General features: G+C 43.1%; 1 protein-coding gene across 1 annotated transcript; it reads left to right on the top strand.

Annotated features, from left to right (window-relative positions):
- The first annotated feature begins 6,418 nt into the window (after positions 1-6,418).
- Positions 6,419-11,905, top strand: LOC134284395 (uncharacterized). Its single transcript, XM_062843186.1, has 2 exons — positions 6,419-7,316; positions 7,368-11,905. Exons 1-2 carry the CDS (start codon positions 6,419-6,421, stop codon positions 11,903-11,905), a joined length of 5,436 nt encoding a protein of 1,811 aa, XP_062699170.1.
- The last annotated feature ends 9,515 nt before the right edge of the window (positions 11,906-21,420 follow it).

The following is a 21,420-nucleotide window of genomic DNA, read 5'->3' as shown; positions in this document are numbered from 1 at the left end:
ACACCAAATTCGATATGATGTGCAATGTAACCTGAATGTATTTTCAGGTGATTTTGCGCTTCCTAAGCTAAGCTCAGGCTTAGGATTGCTCCAGATTCCATATGTTGCGCAATATAACCTGAATGTATTTTCGGGTGAATTTGCGCTTCCTATGCATAGCTCAGGCTAAGTAAAACACCAGATTTCATATGATGCGCAATGTAACCTGAATGCATTTTCGGGTGATTTTGCGCTTCCTGAGCTTAGCTCAGATTCCATATGATGCGAATGCATTTTCGGGTGATTTTGCGCTTCCTAAGCTTAGCTCAGGCTAATAATTTCTCTAGATTCCATATGATGCGCAAAATCACCCGAAAATACATTCAGGTTATATTGCGCATCATATGGAATCTAGAGCAATCCTAAGCCAGAGCTATGCTTAGGAAGCGCAAAATCACCCGAAAATACATTCAGGTTATATTGCGCATCATATGGAATCTAGAGCAATCCTTAGCCTGAGCTAAGCTGAGGAAGCGCAAAATCACCTGAAAATACATTCAGGTTACATTGCACATCATATCGAATTTTGTGTTTTCCTAAGCCTGAGCTAAGCTTAGGAAGCGCAAAATCACCCGAAAATGCATTCAGGTTACATTGCGCATCATATGGAATCTAGAGCAATTCTTAGCCTGAGCTAAGCTCAGGAAGCGCAAAATCACCCGAAAATGCATTCAGGTTGTATTGCGCATCATATGGAATCTAGAGCAATTCTAAGACTCAGCTAAGCTCAGGAAGCGCAAAATCACCCGAAAATGCATTCAGGTTACATTGCGCATCATATGGAATCTAGAGCAATTCTTAGCCTGAGCCAAACTTAGGAAGCGCAAAATCATCCGAAAATGCATTCAGAATACATTGCGCATCATATTGAATCTAGATTCCATATGATGCGCAATTGTAACTGGAATGTATTTTCGGGTGATTTCGCGCTTCCTAAGCTTAGCTCAGGCTTAGGAATACACCAAATTCCATATGATGCGCAATATAACCTGAATGTATTTTCGGGTGAATTTGCGGTTCCTAAGCATAGCTCAGGCTAAGTAAAACACCAGGTTCCATATGATGCGCAATGCAACCTGAATGCATTTTCGGGTGATTTTGCGCTTCCTGATCTGAGCTCAGATTCCATATGATGCGAATGCATTTTCGGGTGATTTTGCGCTTCCTGAGCTTAGCTCAGATTCCATATGATGCGAATGCATTTTCGGGTGATTTTGCGCTTCCTAAGCATAGCTCAGGCTAAGAATTTATCTAGATTCTATATGATGCGCAAAAACACCCGAAAATACATTCAGGTTATATTGCGCATCATATGGAATCTAGAGCAATCCTAAGCCTGAGCTAAGCTTAGAAAGCGCAAAATGACCCGAAAATGTATTCAGGTTACATTGCGCATCATATGGAATCTGGTGTTTTCCTAAGCATGAGCTAAGCTTGGCAAGCGCAAAATCACCCGAAAATGCATTCAGGTTACATTGCGCATCAAATGGAGTCTAGAGCAATTCTTAGCCTGAGCTAAACTTAGGAAGCGCAAAATCATCCGAAAATGCATTCAGAATACATTACGCATCATATTGAATCTAGATTCCATATGATGCGCAATTGTAACTGGAATGTATTTTCGGGTGATTTCGCGCTTCCTAAGCATAGCTCAGGCTTAGAAAAACACCAAATTCGATATGATGTGCAATGTAACCTGAATGTATTTTCAGGTGATTTTGCGCTTCCTAAGCTTAGCTCAGGCTTAGGATTGCTCTAGATTCCATATGATGTGCAATGTAACCTGAATGTATTTTCGGGTGATTTTGCGCTTCCTGAGCTTAGCTGAGGCTCAGGAAAATAACAGATTCCATATGATGCGCAATGTAACCTGAATGCATTTTCGGGTGATTTTGCGCTTCCTGAGCTTAGCTGAGGCTCAGGAAAATAACAGATTCCATATGATGCGCAATGTAACCTGAATGCATTTTCGGGTGATTTTGCGCTTCCTGAGCTTAGCTGAGGCTAAGAATTGCTCTAGATTCCATATGATGCGCAATGTAACCTGAATGCATTTTCGGGTGATTTTGCGCTTCCTGAGCTTAGCTCAGATTCCATATGATGCGATTGCATTTTCGAGTGATTTTGCGCTTCCTAAGCTTAGCTCAGGCTAAGAATTTCTCTAGATTCCATATGATGCGCAAAATCACCCGAAAATACATTCAGGTTATATTGCGCATCATATGGAATCTAGAGCAATCCTAAGCCAGAGCTATGCTTAGGAAGCGCAAAATCACCCGAAAATACATTCAGGTTATATTGCGCATCATATGGAATCTAGAGCAATCCTAAGCCTGAGCTAAGCTGAGGAAGCGCAAAATCACCTGAAAATACATTCAGGTTACATTGCACATCATATCGAATTTGGTGTTTTCCTAAGCCTGAGCTAAGCTTAGGAAGCGCAAAATCACCCGAAAATGCATTCAGGTTACATTGCGCATCATATGGAATCAAGAGCAATTCTTAGCCTGAGCTAAGCTCAGGAAGCGCAAAATCACCCGAAAATGCATTCAGGTTGTATTGCGCATCATATGGAATCTAGAGCAATTCTAAGACTCAGCTAAGCTCAGGAGGCGCAAAATCACCTGAAAATGCATTCAGGTTACATTGCGCATCATATGGAATCTAGAGCAATTCTTAGCCTGAGCCAAACTTAGGAAGCGCAAAATCATCCGAAAATGCATTCAGAATACATTGCGCATCATACATCACCATAGCTTAGCTCAGGCTTAGGAAAACACCAAATTCGATATGATGTGCAATGTAACCTGAATGTATTTTCAGGTGATTTTGCGCTTCCTCAGCTTAGCTCAGGCTTAGGATTGCTCTAGATTCCATATGATGCGCAATATAACCTGAATGTATTTTCGGGTGATTTTGCGCTTCCTAAGGATAGCTCTGGCTTAGGATTGCTCTAGATTCCATATGATGCGCAATATAACCTGAATGAATTTTCGGGTGATTTTGCGCATCATATGGAATCTAGAGAAATTCTTAGCCTGAGCTAAGCTTAGGAAGCGCAAAATCACCCGAAAATGCATTCAGGTTACATTGCGCATCATATGGAATCTGGTGTTTTACTTAGCCTGAGCTATGCATAGGAAGCGCAAATTTACCCGAAAATACATTCAGGTTATATTGCGCAACATATGGAATCTAGAGCAATCCTAAGCCTGAGCTAAGCTTAGGAAGCGCAAAATCACCTGAAAATACATTCAGGTTACATTGCACATCATATCGAATTTGGTGTTTTCCTAAGCCTGAGCTATGCTTAGGAAGCGCGAAATCACCCGAAAATACATTCCAGTTACAATTGCGCATCATATGGAATCTAGATTCAATATGAAGCGCAATGTATTCTGAATGCATTTTCGGATGATTTTGCGCTTCCTATGTTTAGCTCAGGCTAAGAATTGCTCTAGACTCCATATGATGCGCAATGTAACCTGAATGCATTTTCGGGTGATTTTGCGCTTGCTAAGCTTAGCTCATGCTTAGGATTGCTCTAGATTCCATATGATGCGCAATATAACCTGAATGTATTTTCGGGTGTTTTTGCGCATCATATGGAATCTAGAGAAATTCTTAGCCTGAGCTAAGCTTAGGAAGCGCAAAATCACCCGAAAATGCATTCGCATCATATGGAATCTGAGCTAAGCTCAGGAAGCGCAAAATCACCCGAAAATGCATTCGCATCATATGGAATCTGAGCTAAGCTCAGGAAGCGCAAAATCACCCGAAAATGCATTCATGTTACATTGCGCATCAATTGGAACCTGGTGTTTTACTTAGCCTGAGCTATGCTTAGGAACCGCAAATTCACCCGAAAATACATTCAGGTTATATTGCGCATCATATGGAATTTGGTGTATTCCTAAGCCTGAGCTAAGCTTAGGAAGCGCAAAATCACCTGAAAGTACATTCAGGTTACATTGCAAATCATATCGAATTTGGTGTTTTCCTAAGCCTGAGCTATGCTTAGGAAGCGCGAAATCACCCGAAAATACATTCCAGTTACAATTGCGCATCATATGGAATCTAGATTCAATATGATGCGCAATGTATTCTGAATGCATTTTCGGATGATTTTGCGCTTCCTAAGTTTGGCTCAGGCTAAGAATTGCTCTAGATTCCATATGATGCGCAATGTAACCTGAATGCATTTTCGGGTGATTTTGCGCTTCCTGAGCTTAGCTGAGTCTTAGAATTGCTCTAGATTCCATATGATGCGCAATATAACCTGAATGCATTTTCGGGTGATTTTGTGCTTCCTGAGCTTAGCTCAGGCTAAGAATTGCTCTAGATTCCATATGATGCGCAATGTAACCTGAATGCATTTTCGGGTGATTTTGCGCTTCCTAAGCTTAGCTCAGGCTTAGGAAAACACCAAATTCGATATGATGTGCAATGTAACCTGAATGCATTTTCGGGTGATTTTGCGCTTCCTGAGCTTAGCTGAGGCTAAGAATTGCGCTAGATTCCATATGATGCGCAATATAACCTGAATGCATTTTCAGGTGATTTTGCGCTTCCTGAGCTTAGCTCAGGCTAAGAATTGCTCTAGATTCCATATGCATATGCGCAATGTAACCTGAATGCATTTTCGGGTGATTTTGCGCTTCCTAAGCTTAGCTCAGGCTTAGGAAAACACCAAATTCGATATGATGTTCAATGTAACCTGAATGTATTTTCAGGTGATTTTGCGCTTCCTAAGCTTAGCTCAGGCTTAGGATTGCTCTAGATTCCATATGATGCGCAATATAACCTGAATGTATATTCGGGTGATTTTGCGCTTCCTAAGCTTAGCTCAGGCTTAGGAAAACACCAAATTCGATATGATGTTCAATGTAACCTGAATGTATTTTCAGGTGATTTTGCGCTTCCTAAGCTTAGCTCATGCTTAGGATTGCTCTAGATTCCATATGATGCGCAATATAACCTGAATGTATTTTCGGGTAATTTTACGCATCATTTGGAATCTAGAGAAATTCTTAGCCTGAGCTAAGCTCAGGAAGCGCAAAATCACCCGAAAATGCATTCGCATCATATGGAATCTGAGCTAAGCTCAGGAAGCGCAAAATCACCCGAAAATGCATTCAGGTTACATTGCGCATCATATGGAATCTGGTGTTTTACTTAGCATGAGCTATGCTTAGGAAGCGCAAATTCACCCGTAAATACATTCAGGTTATATTGCGCATCATATGGAATTTGGTGTATTCCTAAGCCTGAGCTAAGCTTGGGAAGCGCGAAATCACCCGAAAATACATTCAGGTTACATTGCACATCATATCGAATTTGGTGTTTTCCTAAGCCTGAGCTATGCTTAGGAAGCGCGAAATCACCCGAAAATACATTCCAGTTACAATTGCGCATCATATGGAATCTAGATTCAATATGATGCGCAATGTATTCTGAATGCATTTTCGGATGATTTTGCGCTTCCTAAGTGTTCACGCCCAAGCGAGAACGGAGCGCCATGTGACAGCTCCATATGTTATGGAAACGACGAGACACAGAAACCCGCCGAAACACCCAGAAACATCGGGAAGCAACGACGCGGACGCGCTGGACGCGCACGAGATGCGAACCCACCCGAGAGAGTGTCATCATCATCATCACCTAGCAGGGAGAGCGACGACGACCGTCATTAACGCAGCAGAGAGAGAGCGATGACGACCATTACAAGCGAGAGAGAGAGCGGGAGCGACAACCAACGCGGCTGCTCGCGTTGCAGTGAGAGTAACCATCGCGCCGCAGGCGGCAAAGCACGTGACGGTCTAGCGTGTTCGCGCGAGTGCGCGAACGTTCTAGAATTAAGTTTTCTACCATATATAAGCAGCGTAGCTGCGCGTACCCAGTTAGTTGTTAATTTGAATCCGCGAAATAAACATCGTAGTGTTAAGTGAAGTGTAAAAGTGAGTTTTCCATACCGATCCGAATTCCCACAGTCCAACCAGTGGAGTGGAAGGAACCCAACCGAAGTGGTTCACCGAGTTATAGCTGAAGGACTAGTCAAGAGTGTGTTTCATCCACTAGCGCCTGAAGCTACCGTCATACCCAGTCAGAGCCTGGAGGAGGCTCTAACAATGGTCCTTCGAGCCGGATCTGCGAGCCAGGACGGCTACCACCGTGGATTACAGTGTGAAAACCCTAACCGATAAGTGTGTTACCGAAACCAAAAGTGTGAAACCATACCGAGTGCTATCGAAGTTGAACTGAAAAGTGAACATTGAACCGACCGTAGTGAGCTTGAACTGCAAGACCGGAGTGAAAGTGTGTTGTGAACCAAAACCGAGAAAGAACTGTGAACTGTACCAGTGCGAGAGAAGTGAACAGAATGTCGGTCGGTCGAACGCCGATAAAAACGACGGTGGATCCCGAGCAGGTGAAGATGCTCATCCACCAACGCGGAGTGGTGAAAGGGAAAGTGACGAAAATCCACAATACGCTCGAGAATGCTGAAGACCATCCGGAGTTAGTGAGTGTGCCCCTGCTGAAAGTGTTCCAGAAGAAATTGGAGATGCACTACAGTGAGTATGAGGCTATCCATCGCGAAGTGTTGTCAGTGACGCCGCCATCCAAGGTTGAAGAGCAGGATGAGAAGCTGGCAGAGTTTGATGAATTGCACACCGACGCCTTGGTCAGGCTGGAGCAGCTGATGGAGAGTCTCACCAAGCAACCTGCCACCGCGAATGTCAACGCTGGGACAGCACCTCCCGTTGTGGTGCAGCAATCCCTCAAAGCTCCGATACCCAGCTTTGATGGGAAGACCGAGAACTGGCCAAAGTTCAAGGCAATGTTTTCGGACGTGGTGTGCAACAGCAGCGACTCGGATGCCGTCAAATTGCATCACTTGGACAAGGCCCTTGTCGGTGATGCCGCCGGACTCATCAACGCCAAGATGATTACCGACAACAACTTCAAGGAAGTTTGGAGGCAGCTGACCGAACAGTTCGAGAACCCGAGAGTGATTGTGGACACCCACGTCGAGGGATTGATTCGTCTGAAGCCGATAGCGAAGGGAAGCTACAAGGATCTTCTGGAGCTGATCAAGACCTGCGAGCGTCACGTAGCTGGGCTGGAGTACCAGGGACTGAAGGTGGATACCCTCTCCGGCATCCTCATCACCAAGCTGCTGACGTCGCGGTTGGACGAACACACCCTTCAACTGTGGGAGCGCAACCAGAAGCACGGTAAGTTACCCGACTTCAGCGATACGATGCGGTTCTTGAAAGGTGAGTGTCAAATACTTGAACGATTCCAACATTCTCGCCACCCTTCGAAAGATACTCCATCTAAGCCACAACCCAAGTCTTTTAACCAAAAGGTCCATTCTGTCACATCCTCAAACCAATCAAGCCAATGTCAGTTTTGCAATGACGACCACCGTCACTATGAATGCCCGAAGTTTAACCAAATGTCTGTTTCTGAGCGTATCACCAAGGTGAAGGAGTTGAAGATCTGCTTCAATTGCCTTCGGCCTGGACATCGAGTTATCGATTGTTCCACCAAGAGAGTTTGCGCGAAGTGTAAGAAGCGACACCATACGCTTCTACACGAAGAATCTTCTTCTAAGCCCCAGTCTGAACCCCTTCCTCAGAAGAATGATTCTCCAAAGGTAAACACGGAAGTGAGCAATACACCCAAATCCCCAACGTCAGCAGCCCCAAATACCTCGTGCTCATGCAGTAATCCCCAAACCGTGAAAACCGTGATGCTGTTGACGGCCGTTGTTAACCTCGAAGATTGTCGTGGTAATGTGGTTCCGTGCCGCACCCTTTTAGATAGTGGATCCCAAGTGTGCTTCCTGTCAGAAGTGATGGCCAACCGATTGTCCATTCCCCGTGAGTTTGTAAGCATCCCGGTTACAGGAATTGGTGAAGCCAAGTTCTATGCTCGTGAGAAGCTGAACGTGTCAGTTTCTTCCAGGTATTCGAACTTTTCTACTATCGTCGAGTGTCTGATTGTACCGAAGGTTACTGGAATTATTCCATCGTCGAAGATTGATATCTCCTCCTGGTCGATTCCAGCAGGGATACAATTAGCCGATCCCGAGTTTTTCGTGCCAGAGCGGATTGATATGCTCATTGGTGCTTCGAAGTTTTTTGATTTGCTTAAGTCAGGTCACCTCCGACTAGCAGATGGTTTGCCAGAACTCCATGAGACCCATTTCGGATGGGTTGTTGCGGGTGAGATAGACGATCGTGTTGTCAATACGGTGCAACAAGTGCATTCCGCCACTGTGGATTCTTTGAATGATACCGTGAAGAAGTTCTGGGAACTGGAAGAGATTGCTGATACCTCGAGCCTAGGAACCGAGCAGGACGAGTGTGAGGACACCTTCCGAAGGACCCACCATCGGACACCATCTGGACGATATGTTGTGCAATTACCCTTCCGAGAAGATGTCGACAAGCTTTGTGACAACCGAGAGATGGCTCTTCGTCGTTTCCTTGCGTTGAAAAGGCAACTCGTGAAGGATCCTACCCTGAAGGAACAGTACGTTCGATTCATCCAAGAGTATGAGGAGTTGGGCCATTGCAGAGAAGTGGATGAAGCCCGCGATCATCCATCGCATGGACGCTACTATTTACCCCACCACGCCGTGATGAGACCATCTAGCTCCACAACCAAGCTACGAGTGGTTTTTGACGCCTCGGCGCGACCATACCAAGGCGCAAGGTCGCTGAATGACGTTCTGCAAGTCGGTGGCAACGTACAAAATGACTTGTTCAGTATCCTCCTTCGATTCCGCAGACATGCCGTAGCCTTCACTGCCGACATCACGAAGATGTATCGGCAAGTGCTGGTTGATCCATCGCAGACTTGTTACCAAAGGATTTTCTGGAGAGACAGCCCAGGTAAACCACTGAGAGTACTGGAGTTACAGACCGTAACGTACGGGACTGCCGCTGCACCTTTTCTAGCCACTAGGTGTTTGAGCCAGTTGTGCGAGGACGAAGGAGGCAGGTTCCCAATGGCAGCGAAAATAGTGCGAAAGGACTGTTACGTCGATGACGTCCTTTCAGGAGCCAAGAGCGTAGAAGAAGCAGTTGATGCCCAGCAGCAGTTACAACAGCTGTTGCGATGTGGTGGATTCCCGATACATAAATGGAGTTCGAATTGTCCAGCGATGCTTACCAATGTTCCCGAGACAGACCGAGAGAAACTGATACGCTTGGATCAAGAGTCGACCCGAGAAGTAGTCAAGACCCTGGGACTGACTTGGAGCCCCAAAGCCGATGAGTTTGTGTTCGTTACCAGTAGTTGTGCCAAGGTTCCAAGTAAGTACACAAAGCGGATGGTATTTTCTGAGATTGGTAGACTGTTCGATCCGCTGGGCTTGGCATCACCCGTTGTCGTTATTGCTAAGATGCTAATGCAAGAGATTTGGAAGTCTGGTCTACCATGGGATGCCGAGCTTGATGGAGAACTACTTCAGTGGTGGCTGACTTTCCGTGACGCTTTACCACGAGTTTGCGATTTGAGCATACCCCGCCGTGTGATTTCCCAACAAGCCGTTGCCCTGGAAATACACGGATTTTCAGATGCGTCGATTCGAGCGTACGGAGCCGTGTTGTATGTGAGAAGCATTCTACCAGATGGCACTGCACAGCTAGCCCTGTTGTGCAGTAAGTCGAAGGTGTCGCCTATCGCTGAGGTGAGCATTCCACGCAAAGAATTGCTGGCTGCTCGTTTGCTGTCTCGACTTGTGGTAAAGGTTATTGATTCTCTTGAGCTGGATATTTCCAATGTGACGCTGTGGTCCGATAGCCAAATTGTACTCGCATGGCTCAGAAAACCCTTGGCTTCACTGCAGATCTTCGTCCGAAATAGAGTATCGGAAATCAACAAGGAGACTAGTGGCTACACATGGAAGTATATTCCCACCAAGGAGAACCCCGCGGACATAATATCAAGAGGCATGCTCCCTAATGCTTTGAAGTCAAGCGAGTTGTGGAGGAACGGCCCACAGTTCCTATGGGAATCTGTTTACCAAGTTGAGTCGCCAACAGATATCCCAGATGCGGAGCTGCCGGAGATGAAACAGATCGTAGTTTTAGCGTCAACCGCCTTCAATAGAGACCAACTTCCCGTATTTTCTAAATACAGTTCCTTCCGTAAGCTTCAGCGAGTGATAGCTTACGTCCAGCGTTTCATCTCAAACTGTCGTGAGAAGGATGACAAGCTCCGTGTCAAACAGAGACACACCAGTGTTCCAGAGCTCCGTAGAGCAATGGAGCTAATTATAAAGATCGTTCAGCACGAGGTTCTTGGCGATGAAATCAGACGGATTCATCAAAACGAACCTTGTAAGAAGATTGCACATTTGCACCCAATATACCAGGATGGAGTTTTGAGAGTCGGAGGGAGATTGAAACACTCGCCCATGATGTCAGAAGCAAAACACCCGTACATACTTCCGAGGCACCCGATTGTTGACCTGTTGATTCGAGCATACCATTTGGAGAACCTGCACGAGGGACCGTCTAGTTTGCTTGCGAACCTACGCACTCGTTTCTGGATTCTAGACGGACGATCGGCCGTGAGAAAAGTCACCAGAGGTTGCGTCACCTGTTTCCGTGCAAACCCAAAATGTTCCACGCAGCAAATGGGCAATCTACCTTCTTGTCGGGTCACGCCAGCTCATCCATTTGAGGTCACGGGCGTAGATTATGCAGGACCTGTGTACGTGAAACAAGGGCGCCATCGACCGAGATTGGAGAAAGCGTATCTGGGAGTCTTCGTGTGCATGGTCACAAGGGCTGTACACCTGGAGTTAATTTCCGACATGACCACCGAAGCCTTTGTTGCGGCATTGCACCGATTCACCGCAAGAAGAGGAGTACCGAGAGAGATCCATTCTGACAATGGATCCAACTTCCGAGGAGCGAGAAACGAGTTGCACGAGCTTTTTGAGTTATTCCGATCAGAAGCGTTGGAGAATGAGATTGAGGATTTTTGTCAGCCAAGGGAAATTTCATGGCACTTCATTCCTCCTGAAGCGCCAAACTTTGGGGGAATTTGGGAGGCTGCTGTGAAAAGCGCAAAATTCCATTTGAAAAGAACTCTCAAAGACGCTCGGTTAACATTTGAGGAGTATGTGACAGTCTTGGTTCAGGTTGAGGCAATTCTAAATTCAAGACCGCTCTATTGCGTATCGTCTGACCCGGGTGACCCTGAAGTAATCACACCGGGACACTTCTTGATTGGCCGGCCCTTAACTGCCATACCGGAACCCAGCTATGAGGGTAGCCCGGTCAATCGTCTAAGTCGTTGGCAATACCTCCAGAAACTGCGAGAAGGTTTCTGGCATAAGTGGAAGCGCGAATACCTTCAGTCCCTACAATGTCGAAACAAAAACAGAAATAAGCAGTCAAACATTCAGCCCGGTATGATTGTGCTGCTCGAAGAGAAGGACACACCGCCACAACGATGGAAACTAGGCAAGATTGTGCGAACCTACCCTGGAACCGACGAGTTGGTTCGTACCGTCGATGTGCAGGTCGAAGAATCCATCTACAAGCGACCGATAACGAAAATCGCCGTATTACCGATTGAGTACAACATCATCGCGTCAGAAGCTTCTTCAGAGAGCAAGTCTCAGCCCGGGGGAGTATGTTCACGCCCAAGCGAGAACGGAGCGCCATGTGACAGCTCCATATGTTATGGAAACGACGAGACACAGAAACCCGCCGAAACACCCAGAAACATCGGGAAGCAACGACGCGGACGCGCTGGACGCGCACGAGATGCGAACCCACCCGAGAGAGTGTCATCATCATCATCACCTAGCAGGGAGAGCGACGACGACCGTCATTAACGCAGCAGAGAGAGAGCGATGACGACCATTACAAGCGAGAGAGAGAGCGGGAGCGACAACCAACGCGGCTGCTCGCGTTGCAGTGAGAGTAACCATCGCGCCGCAGGCGGCAAAGCACGTGACGGTCTAGCGTGTTCGCGCGAGTGCGCGAACGTTCTAGAATTAAGTTTTCTACCATATATAAGCAGCGTAGCTGCGCGTACCCAGTTAGTTGTTAATTTGAATCCGCGAAATAAACATCGTAGTGTTAAGTGAAGTGTAAAAGTGAGTTTTCCATACCGATCCGAATTCCCACAGTCCAACCAGTGGAGTGGAAGGAACCCAACCGAAGTGGTTCACCGAGTTATAGCTGAAGGACTAGTCAAGAGTGTGTTTCATCCACTAGCGCCTGAAGCTACCGTCATACCCAGTCAGAGCCTGGAGGAGGCTCTAACACTAAGTTTGGCTCAGGCTAAGAATTGCTCTAGATTCCATATGATGCGCAATGTAACCTGAATGCATTTTCGGGTGATTTTGCGCTTCCTGAGCTTAGCTGAGTCTTAGAATTGCTCTAGATTCCATATGATGCGCAATATAACCTGAATGCAATTTCGGGTGATTTTGCGCTTCCTGAGCTTAGCTCAGGCTAAGAATTGCTCTAGATTCCATATGATGCGTAATATAACCTGAATGTATTTTCAGGTGATTTTGCGCTTCCTCAGCTTAGCTCAGATTCCATATGATGCGAATGCATTTTCGGGTGATTTTGCGCTTCCTGAGCTTAGCTCAGATTCCATATGATGCGAATGCATTTTCGGGTGATTTTGCACTTCCTAAGCTTAGCTCAGGCTAAGAATTTCTCTAGATTCCATATGATGCGCAAAAACACCCGAAAATACATTCAGGTTATATTGCGCATCATATGGAATCTAGAGCAATCCTAAGCCTGAGCTAAGCTTAGGAAGCGCAAAATCACCCGAAAATGTATTCAGGTTACATTGCGCATCATATGGAATCTGGTGTTTTCCTAAGCATGAGCTAAGCTCAGGAAGCGCAAAATCACCTGAAAATGCATTCAGGTTATATTGCGCATCATATGGAATCTAGCGCAATTCTTAGCCTCAGCTAAGCTCAGGAAGCGCAAAATCACCCGAAAATGCATTCAGGTTACATTGCACATCATATCGAATTTGGTGTTTTCCTAAGCCTGAGCTAAGTTTAGGAAGCGCAAAATCACCTGAAAATACATTCAGGTTACATTGCAAATCATATCGGATTTGGTGTTTTCCTAAGCCTGAGCTATGCTTAGGAAGCGCGAAATCACCCGAAAATACATTCCAGTTACAATTGCGCATCATATGGAATCTAGATTCAATATGATGCGCAATGTATTCTGAATGCATTTTCGGATGATTTTGCGCTTCCTAAGTTTGGCTCAGGCTAAGAATTGCTCTAGATTCCATATGATGCGCAATGTAACCTGAATGCATTTTCGGGTGTTCTTGCGCTTCCTGAGCTTAGCTCAGGCTAAGAAATGCTCTAGATTCCATATGATGCGCAATGTAACCTGAATGCATTTTCGGGTGATTTTGCGCTTTCTAAGCTTAGCTCAGGCTTAGGAAAACACCAAATTCGATATGATGTGCAATGTAACCTGAATGCATTTTCGGGTGATTTTGCGCTTCCTGAGCTTAGCTGAGGCTAAGAATTGCGCTAGATTCCATATGATGCGCAATATAACCTGAATGCATCTTCAGGTGATTTTGCGCTTCCTGAGCTTAGCTCAGGCTAAGAATTGCTCTAGATTCCATATGCATATGCGCAATGTAACCCCGAGCAGAAGGGAATAACAAAAGCATAAGAAAATGTGTTATTTTGACAAAATAACTGAGTAGCGATATCAGTTATTTTTATGTTATTAACATAACATATTATGTTATAAACTTGCGTGTCATAAGCGGCAAAATAACAAATTGCATAACAAAAAAATGTTCCTGGAAGACCAATTCAATAACATGTTTTGTTTGTTTCAATAACAGGTTAATAACTGTTGATTTGGATAATATTTCAATAACAAATTTTGAACTTTAAATGGTATTGATAATAATCCAAATGCAAATTTAGTTATAATATCGAATTCATAACAAAGTAAGTTATAATACTATATTAATAACAAAACGGGTGTGAATAATACTGCCCACATTCGCACTACCGTGCCATGTGAATAGGAAACCCAGCAAACATGGGACTGTTGTGCGAATAGGGGCAGAATAGGTCTATAACATAATATGTTGTGGAATAATCAACCTGGTTGGCATTGGAAATGCTGCCTAACGGCTTTTTATTTAATCGCTTCTATTTACTTGTTGTCACAATCAAAAATCATAATAAATCTTGCTACTCGGTACCATTTCAATAATGAACAAATTTGTTATTCAATGGTCATCAATATCTAAGGATGCACTTCAAATATTTGGCTGATGATGTCAATATATTTTCATTTATTGTCATTCATATTAGAAAGGTTGCACGATTCTACTTTAGTAAAACGAACTGCCAGTTCGTGTAGTCAAACGAACAAGACATCACGATTTCAATAGTGACAATGCCAATGACGGTACACTTTAAATGCACGGTAAACACACGTAAGCCAAATTGCTCAAGCAAGTGTCCACAAGTTTATGGTATCTATCCAGCAATTTACGAGCGCTAATGGCCGCCACAGTCACGCTCGCTTTCTGGTAGGAATAAGCTGATCTGACGTTTGGCTTGTGTCGTTTGACAGCTGATCGATAAGTTTTAAGATCGATCGTATCGATCAGCTGCCAAACGACACAAGCCAAACATCAGATCGGCTTATCCCTACCAGAAAGCGAGCTTGACTGTGGCGGCCATTAGCGCTCGTAAATTGCTGGATAGTGTCTGTATACCTAAGCTGCCGTGAATCGCATATCAGTCCCATCTTTGCTGGATTTCCTATGCAAATGGGACAGATATGCGATTCATGGCAGTAAGTATCTATGTAGTTAGATAAAGCTAGCATCACTACATGTATATTTAAATAATGTTAAGTGAAAATGGCCAAATAAAGATTCAGATTTAGATTACATCCTGTTTTTTTTTTTCGCTTATTCGACACTTTTTAAAATGACACATTTTATTTCGAACCCCACTCATTCGACATTTGTCAAATAAAAAATTATTCCGGAACAGCACTCCTTTCCAAAAAAGAAGGAATATTTCTTTCACTAGTATTGCAATGCAATATTTAAAGCTCCGAGAGAATTGAAATTCCGGTAAGTTTATTATTCTGAAGAATAAAATTCGAAAAAAAGTTATTTCAAAGGTATATATACTCATATTGCGGACTTTCTCGCAATACACCATCTTGATTTGACCGATTTGACTCAATCGCGTATATTTATTTACGTTATCGCACTTCTGAAGATTGAAGACTGAGTGCGCAATATATACTTTTTACCAAATTAGTATGAAAACTTAAGCCAGGGTGAAAAAATCGGCCCTTACTCATTTTGGCCTGAGTGCTGCCTTTTAGGAACTAAAATAATGGCTCTTGTCACCCAAACAACACAAAAGATGAAAATGCTACTCATTGTTTGCTTACTTGTACCTAGTAAACATGGAGTAGCATTTTCAGCTTCGCACTCCCTGTGGAAGGCAAGATCCGTGTTTTTCAAAATAGGAATAAAAAATGCTCCTGCACGTGCTCTCTTTTCAACTGTTTTAGAGCAAATTACAATCATGAATCTCATGTGCTACTTATTTTACGATTAAGTTTCCGTAAAAAGCATAAACATAGAAAATAACCGATAAATTACGGTATACATAAAGTGGATGGCACCGTGTTGCATGAATCGCAAAGACAGGTTTATCGTGCAAGTATTCACATAACAATGTATTCGTTTTTATTTGATGAGTTGAAAGTTTCACGTTACATGAGGTTTAAACCAACTATCAAAAAGAGCTTGAAACTGACTGTTTAGAATGTTTACTCACCAGATACCAGACCATTCCACGCTCTTTTCCTTTCCTTCCTTAACATCCGTTGTAGAAACATCAATCAGACAATCATTTTCAATATGGCAGCTCAAATGATCGATTATTATAGTCATCGCAAGACCAAATCAAGCGCCAAATCTCTGAATGGCGGTAAACTGTCGTTTTCTCAATTTCACCTAAAAATAAAAGAAAAATCCAAGGCCCAAATAAAATTCCCCCTTACCCGTTTGCTGCTGGTTCGCCATCTAGCCGCAATGTGCTCAAACCCTAACCAGCTTTCGCTGATGAAAGGCCCCTCTCTCGTGTGGACGGCAGCGCCTTGTTCAGCTGGCTACGGGATTTTGCATCGTTAGCCTTTACCGTCCACGAGAGGTAGCTAATGAGCACTCCAGCTTACACTGGCATCTGTCCGGCTAGTTTGTAGATGGCGAACAATTCTCCGCACGTCTATGTGTTAAGATGCTATTCCATAGTATTCCTACAGTCAACATGGTAGTAACCTTCGTCTCATCTGCATTTTGGGCCATTGCGTCGAGGTCACTCCGATTTACATGCTGCGAAAAAAACAGTATCAGGAGCTTCCATTTGTATGTGTATTTATGGAAATAATTCCAAAAACGTTGAACACGTTCATTTCACACATTTCTCGCGCTTAGTATCATTCGGGCGTATCTAAAATAATCGATGTCTCTTCATCGATTTTCTCTTCGGATTATTCCGTGAAATACGACCAATATTCAGATGATCTCTGGGTTTGTTTCTGTAAAGGACGACTAGTTCTAGCTTCTAAAACAACTAAACAATCGAAAATGATTTGCCGGCCGAGTAAATAACTAAAGAGAATATCGATGAAGAGAAATCGATTATTGTAGATACGCCTGTATGATACTAAGCGCGAGATTTGTATAGTCTATTTTACGAAACGACAACAGTGTTGATATTGATATTAACACTCACGGGCTTGGGCGCAACCTCCTGTCAAATTTTCATTCATGAAATGAGCGATCAGCTGATCCGAAACGTCTCGTAAAATGGCTCATAAAAGGATTCATTACTTGATGTAGTTGATGATGAGCAGATTCCAGTCTGCATGCGAACAAAGTACCTCTAGATTGAGTTTAAATAAGGGCGAAAGTAACATGAGAGAGTTCTCTTCATCGACTCTCTCTTCTGCAAATTAAAGTGACAAGATGCAAATTAAATCGAACTTTTTCACACTTAGACACTAGATTGCATCGCAACCTAGCGATTTATGACCAAAAAGTGCTACCATGCTTGCATCTTGTCACTTTAATTTGAAGAAGAGAGAGTCGATGAAGAGAACTCGCTCATGTTAGTTTCGCCCTTGTTTAAACTCAATCTAGACCTATTGTCCAAGTTGTCTTCACCCAAGGCCCCGAGTACACGCGGTCAAATTTTTGACGAGGAATGAGCTAAGGAGTAAACATTTAACGCTAATAACACTAGTTTACAAAATAAAACGAAAGTCGTGAACTTCTGTTAACGACCATAATTTTTGAAGCACAATTAGGGGCTGTCCATAAACCACATGGTCATTTTTTTGGGACTTTTCAACCCCCCTCCCCCCGCGTGGTCATTAGTCCATACAAAAATTTTTATTTGTCCATACAAAATGGTCATTGGCCGAACCCCCCCCCCCCTCCCCCCTTATGACCACGTGGTTTATGGACAGCCCCTTAGCACTGATCTCGAAGCCGTGCTTCAAAAAATTTTAAGTAGAACAGTTTTTGAGTTTTAGCTCAATATCGAGTTTTACAACTTCTTAGAATATGGAATTTACTAAAATTCAAATGTCTTGCGTTTTGTTCAACCAATTTTAAATCTTTTTCCGTAAATTTAAATCTGAATATAATACCATTCGATCATCTGAATGCAAGTTTTGCGTCAGATTCATGAAATTCAAGATATTGCCAAGTTTTTGAGACGATCTCCTTATATTTTAGGCAAATTTCAAAACTTATATGAAGAAGTGTATTTTTTTCAATAAGGAAAAAACTATTTAAAAATTCTTTCTCAACGTTTATTTGACATATCATATGTAGGGGAGTTACAGTAAAAAATTGAGCTCAATCGGAGCATTGATTACGAAGAAAGAGATGTGTGAAGTGAGCAACTTTGCTTAAAAATAGAACAAAAATCGATTTCAAATCATCAACCTTGTATGAAAAGTCGAAAAAATTCCGCTCTACTGTATTTTTTTCCTTCGCGTTTTCGACCGCAGGGCAAGATTCTACACCTGGAATAAGCATCAGCTTACCGAGTTCAAAAATGCTGTAAACTAGTGTAATTCGATCGAATCACCCAGATATTTATTTGAGAGCGTTGCTTTGTTTTTGGTCAAATATTTGTTATTATTATTGATATATTGATATATTTTTTGTTTTCCCTTTATGCTGTAAGAATAAATTGATTTTTTGAACTAACAAACGATTTGTAGTTAATTATTATTAAATGAGTAACTTTAATGTCTATAGATTATAAACCATACAGTTTGAAACTGTATGCAAAATGATCTACCCTCTTCATTGAAAATTAAAAAAAAAATATGCTATTTCAGGATTTCTGCTATATCTTGAAAAATTTCCAAATATTATCGGCGCTAATTTTTTTTTTGTAAAAGTCGATTGTTTTCCAAGTCAATGAGTATACCTACACGTAACGCCGGACGAAGTACGCTGGATAGTGGATCTGAACCTCTACCCAGTTCACTATGTCCGACAGGTTCCGATGTATGGATAAGAAGAAAATGGATTTTCGCATACCAAAAACTTCGGTTTTCAACCACGTCAGCTATACCCCTTGGAAGCATCCATAAACGGTGTAGCCTTTTTTGGTCGATTTTGGACACCTTCCTCCCCTTCGTACCTTCACTAGTTCCATACCCATATGAATCCAAGCATAGTTTGTAGTAAAAAAATAAAACAACCAATTCCACCAATTCTGGAGCAACATTTGAAAAGGGCATACAAGCATTGGTAAACAATGACTTCACACGACGCTTCTGAGCCCCCCTCAACTTTTTCTCAAGAACTAAGACCGTTATCAGATAGAGCAAACATCGATCTTTCGGATAACGGTGTTCGTTTGCGTGGGCGGGCTGCTGTTATGCCCTACGGAGCGTTCTAGAAAAAAGACACAAGACCTCTTGGGCCCTTTTCAAATGTTGCTCCAGAATTAGTCTATGATTCCAGCCTCCTTAAATCAACGTCATGTTAGAACATTCCCTTGCAGAGTTGCCACATTACAGGGTTGTATAGGAAAAAAAATGGCAATTGATTTAATCCACAAGGCAATGAAACAAGTTTGTTAACGCAAAACTTAGTATATAATTTTGAAAATATCTTTTAAGTTTAGAGCCCTTGGGGCTGTCCATAAACCACGTGGTCATTTTTTTGGGACTTTTCAACCCCCCCCCCCCCCCCAAAGACCACGTGGTTCATGGACAGCCCCCTTGTGAAATAAATACTATCTAGGAAATAAATTAAACGAAGGGGTGTCAACTTTTTTTCGTGTACGGAATCCAAGATAATTTGGCGGCTCTGCTCCCTTGAAATAGATCCGTAAAACCGGTACAACCCACACTGCCGGGTGCAGCATAGTTGTCCCATGTTCTATGGGATTCCCTATGAACGGGACAACTATGCTGCATACGGCAGCACAACTAAAGTTGGAGAAAATACCAGAACAACCCTGCGCCTCACCTTAAGCTTTACCGACCGTATTCACGTAATCGCAATCGGTACCGATGTGATCTGGAAGTGCAGGAACTGGAGCGGCACGTCAGTGACAGCTTCTTCTCCTGCTCATCCAGCATCAGCTCCACAATCTACAGGATCTTGCTGTTTCACACGGACACCGTCATCTTCCGACCGGAGGATTTCACGTTTTACTTTCTGTTTTTTGTTGCTGCTTCAACACACAACCGACACAACCTTGTTTTTGTTTACACCGCTTGCTCACTTCTCGCGTCACATTTCAAAACGGCCTATTCCCAGAACGTAGAAAATGAGAAAATTCGATATAAATATTTTCCGCACATTTCTATTTCACATTAATAATTCTAGATAGAGTTTAAATAAGGGCGAAAGTAACACGAGCGAGATCTCTTCATCGACTCTCTTTTCTTCAAATTAAAGTGACAAGATGCAAGTATGGTTGCCCTTTTTGGTCATAAATCGCTAGGTTGCAATGCAATCTATAGCGTCTAAGTGTAAAAAAAATCGATTGAATTTGCATCTTGTCACTTTAATTTGCAGAAGAGAGAGTCGGTGATGAGAACCCTCTCGTGTTACTTTCGCCCTTATTTAATCTCAATCTAGAATTATAAATATTATCTTTCCTTTTTAACAACACTCTTAGATGTCAAGCATCAATCCGCTCTTATTTTATCTCAGACCCATTGACCCACGTAGTCCACTCACTGCATTTTTTTTTCAAGTTGTTGACTTGAGCAATTATTTAAGTTGCTTAAGTTATTGAGCAATATTTAAACGTCGAGTTTGTGCAGTTGAATTAAATGTGATGGAAAATATATATTTACACTAGCTGTCCCGGCAAACTTTGTCTTGCCAAGCTGTGTTGGTTTGACAACTGTTGAGGTCATCGCAGCAACGCACTCTAGATTGATTTAATTTTGATCACGCTGAATTTGCTCCCGGTTCATAAAAAATCAGTATTTTCACAATTTTCATACTTTTACAAATAATGATTTTCGTAACTTTTTATACATATAAACACAGCCACCATGAATACGAATTGAAACGTGCAAGGGTCATGCTGATCGGTTCGGCCGTTCGTGAGTTTTGTTGCCTCAAAGAAGCTACAAACTCATTTTTATATATATAGATTGAATTTCCCCATTTTTTACGTTCTGGGGATAGGACCTGTTGGAATGATACGCCAGAAGTGTACATCTTGCGTGCGTGGCAAGCGATGAAAACAAAAACAATGTTGTTTTGTATCGGTTGTGTGTTGCAGCAGAAATCAGAGCGAAAGAGTGAAAATCCTCCGGCCAGTGGACGCTGGTGCCCCTGTTGAACGGCGAGATCGTCGTCCAGAATCTGGAGCGGATGCGGGATTAGCAGATGAAGGAGCGGCCGTTCTAGTTCCCCAGGAATAATCCACAGCAGCTGAGTAAGTTGGGGGTGGGGCGCAGGTTGTCATGGATTTTCTGCGACAAGTTGTCGTCGTCGTTGTATCCGTTACGGATGTACCAAAAGAGTGTCCATAAATGACGTAGAATTTTTAGAGAGTGGAGTTTGTTGTTTATTGCTTGGAACAGCTAGGAACCATAATCTCAGACCATAATATGGTTGAACAACATTATTTATCGACCAAAAAGTGCAACGTAATAGCACAGACAAACAGACGTAACACTTCGAACAATTTACGATTCAAATTATAGCCACGGAAACATATTCGCCCAATGCTAAAAGGACTAAGTTTGGCCGACCATCAACTAGGTGGCGGTAGTGAGCAAACGTCAAACTCGAACA

This window comes from Aedes albopictus, unplaced genomic scaffold (genome assembly GCF_035046485.1).
Source record: "Aedes albopictus strain Foshan unplaced genomic scaffold, AalbF5 HiC_scaffold_10, whole genome shotgun sequence".
Lineage (NCBI taxonomy): Eukaryota > Metazoa > Arthropoda > Insecta > Diptera > Culicidae > Aedes > Aedes albopictus.
Note: the sequence above shows the minus strand (reverse complement) of the source record. Positions and strands in the feature narration are given on the sequence as shown.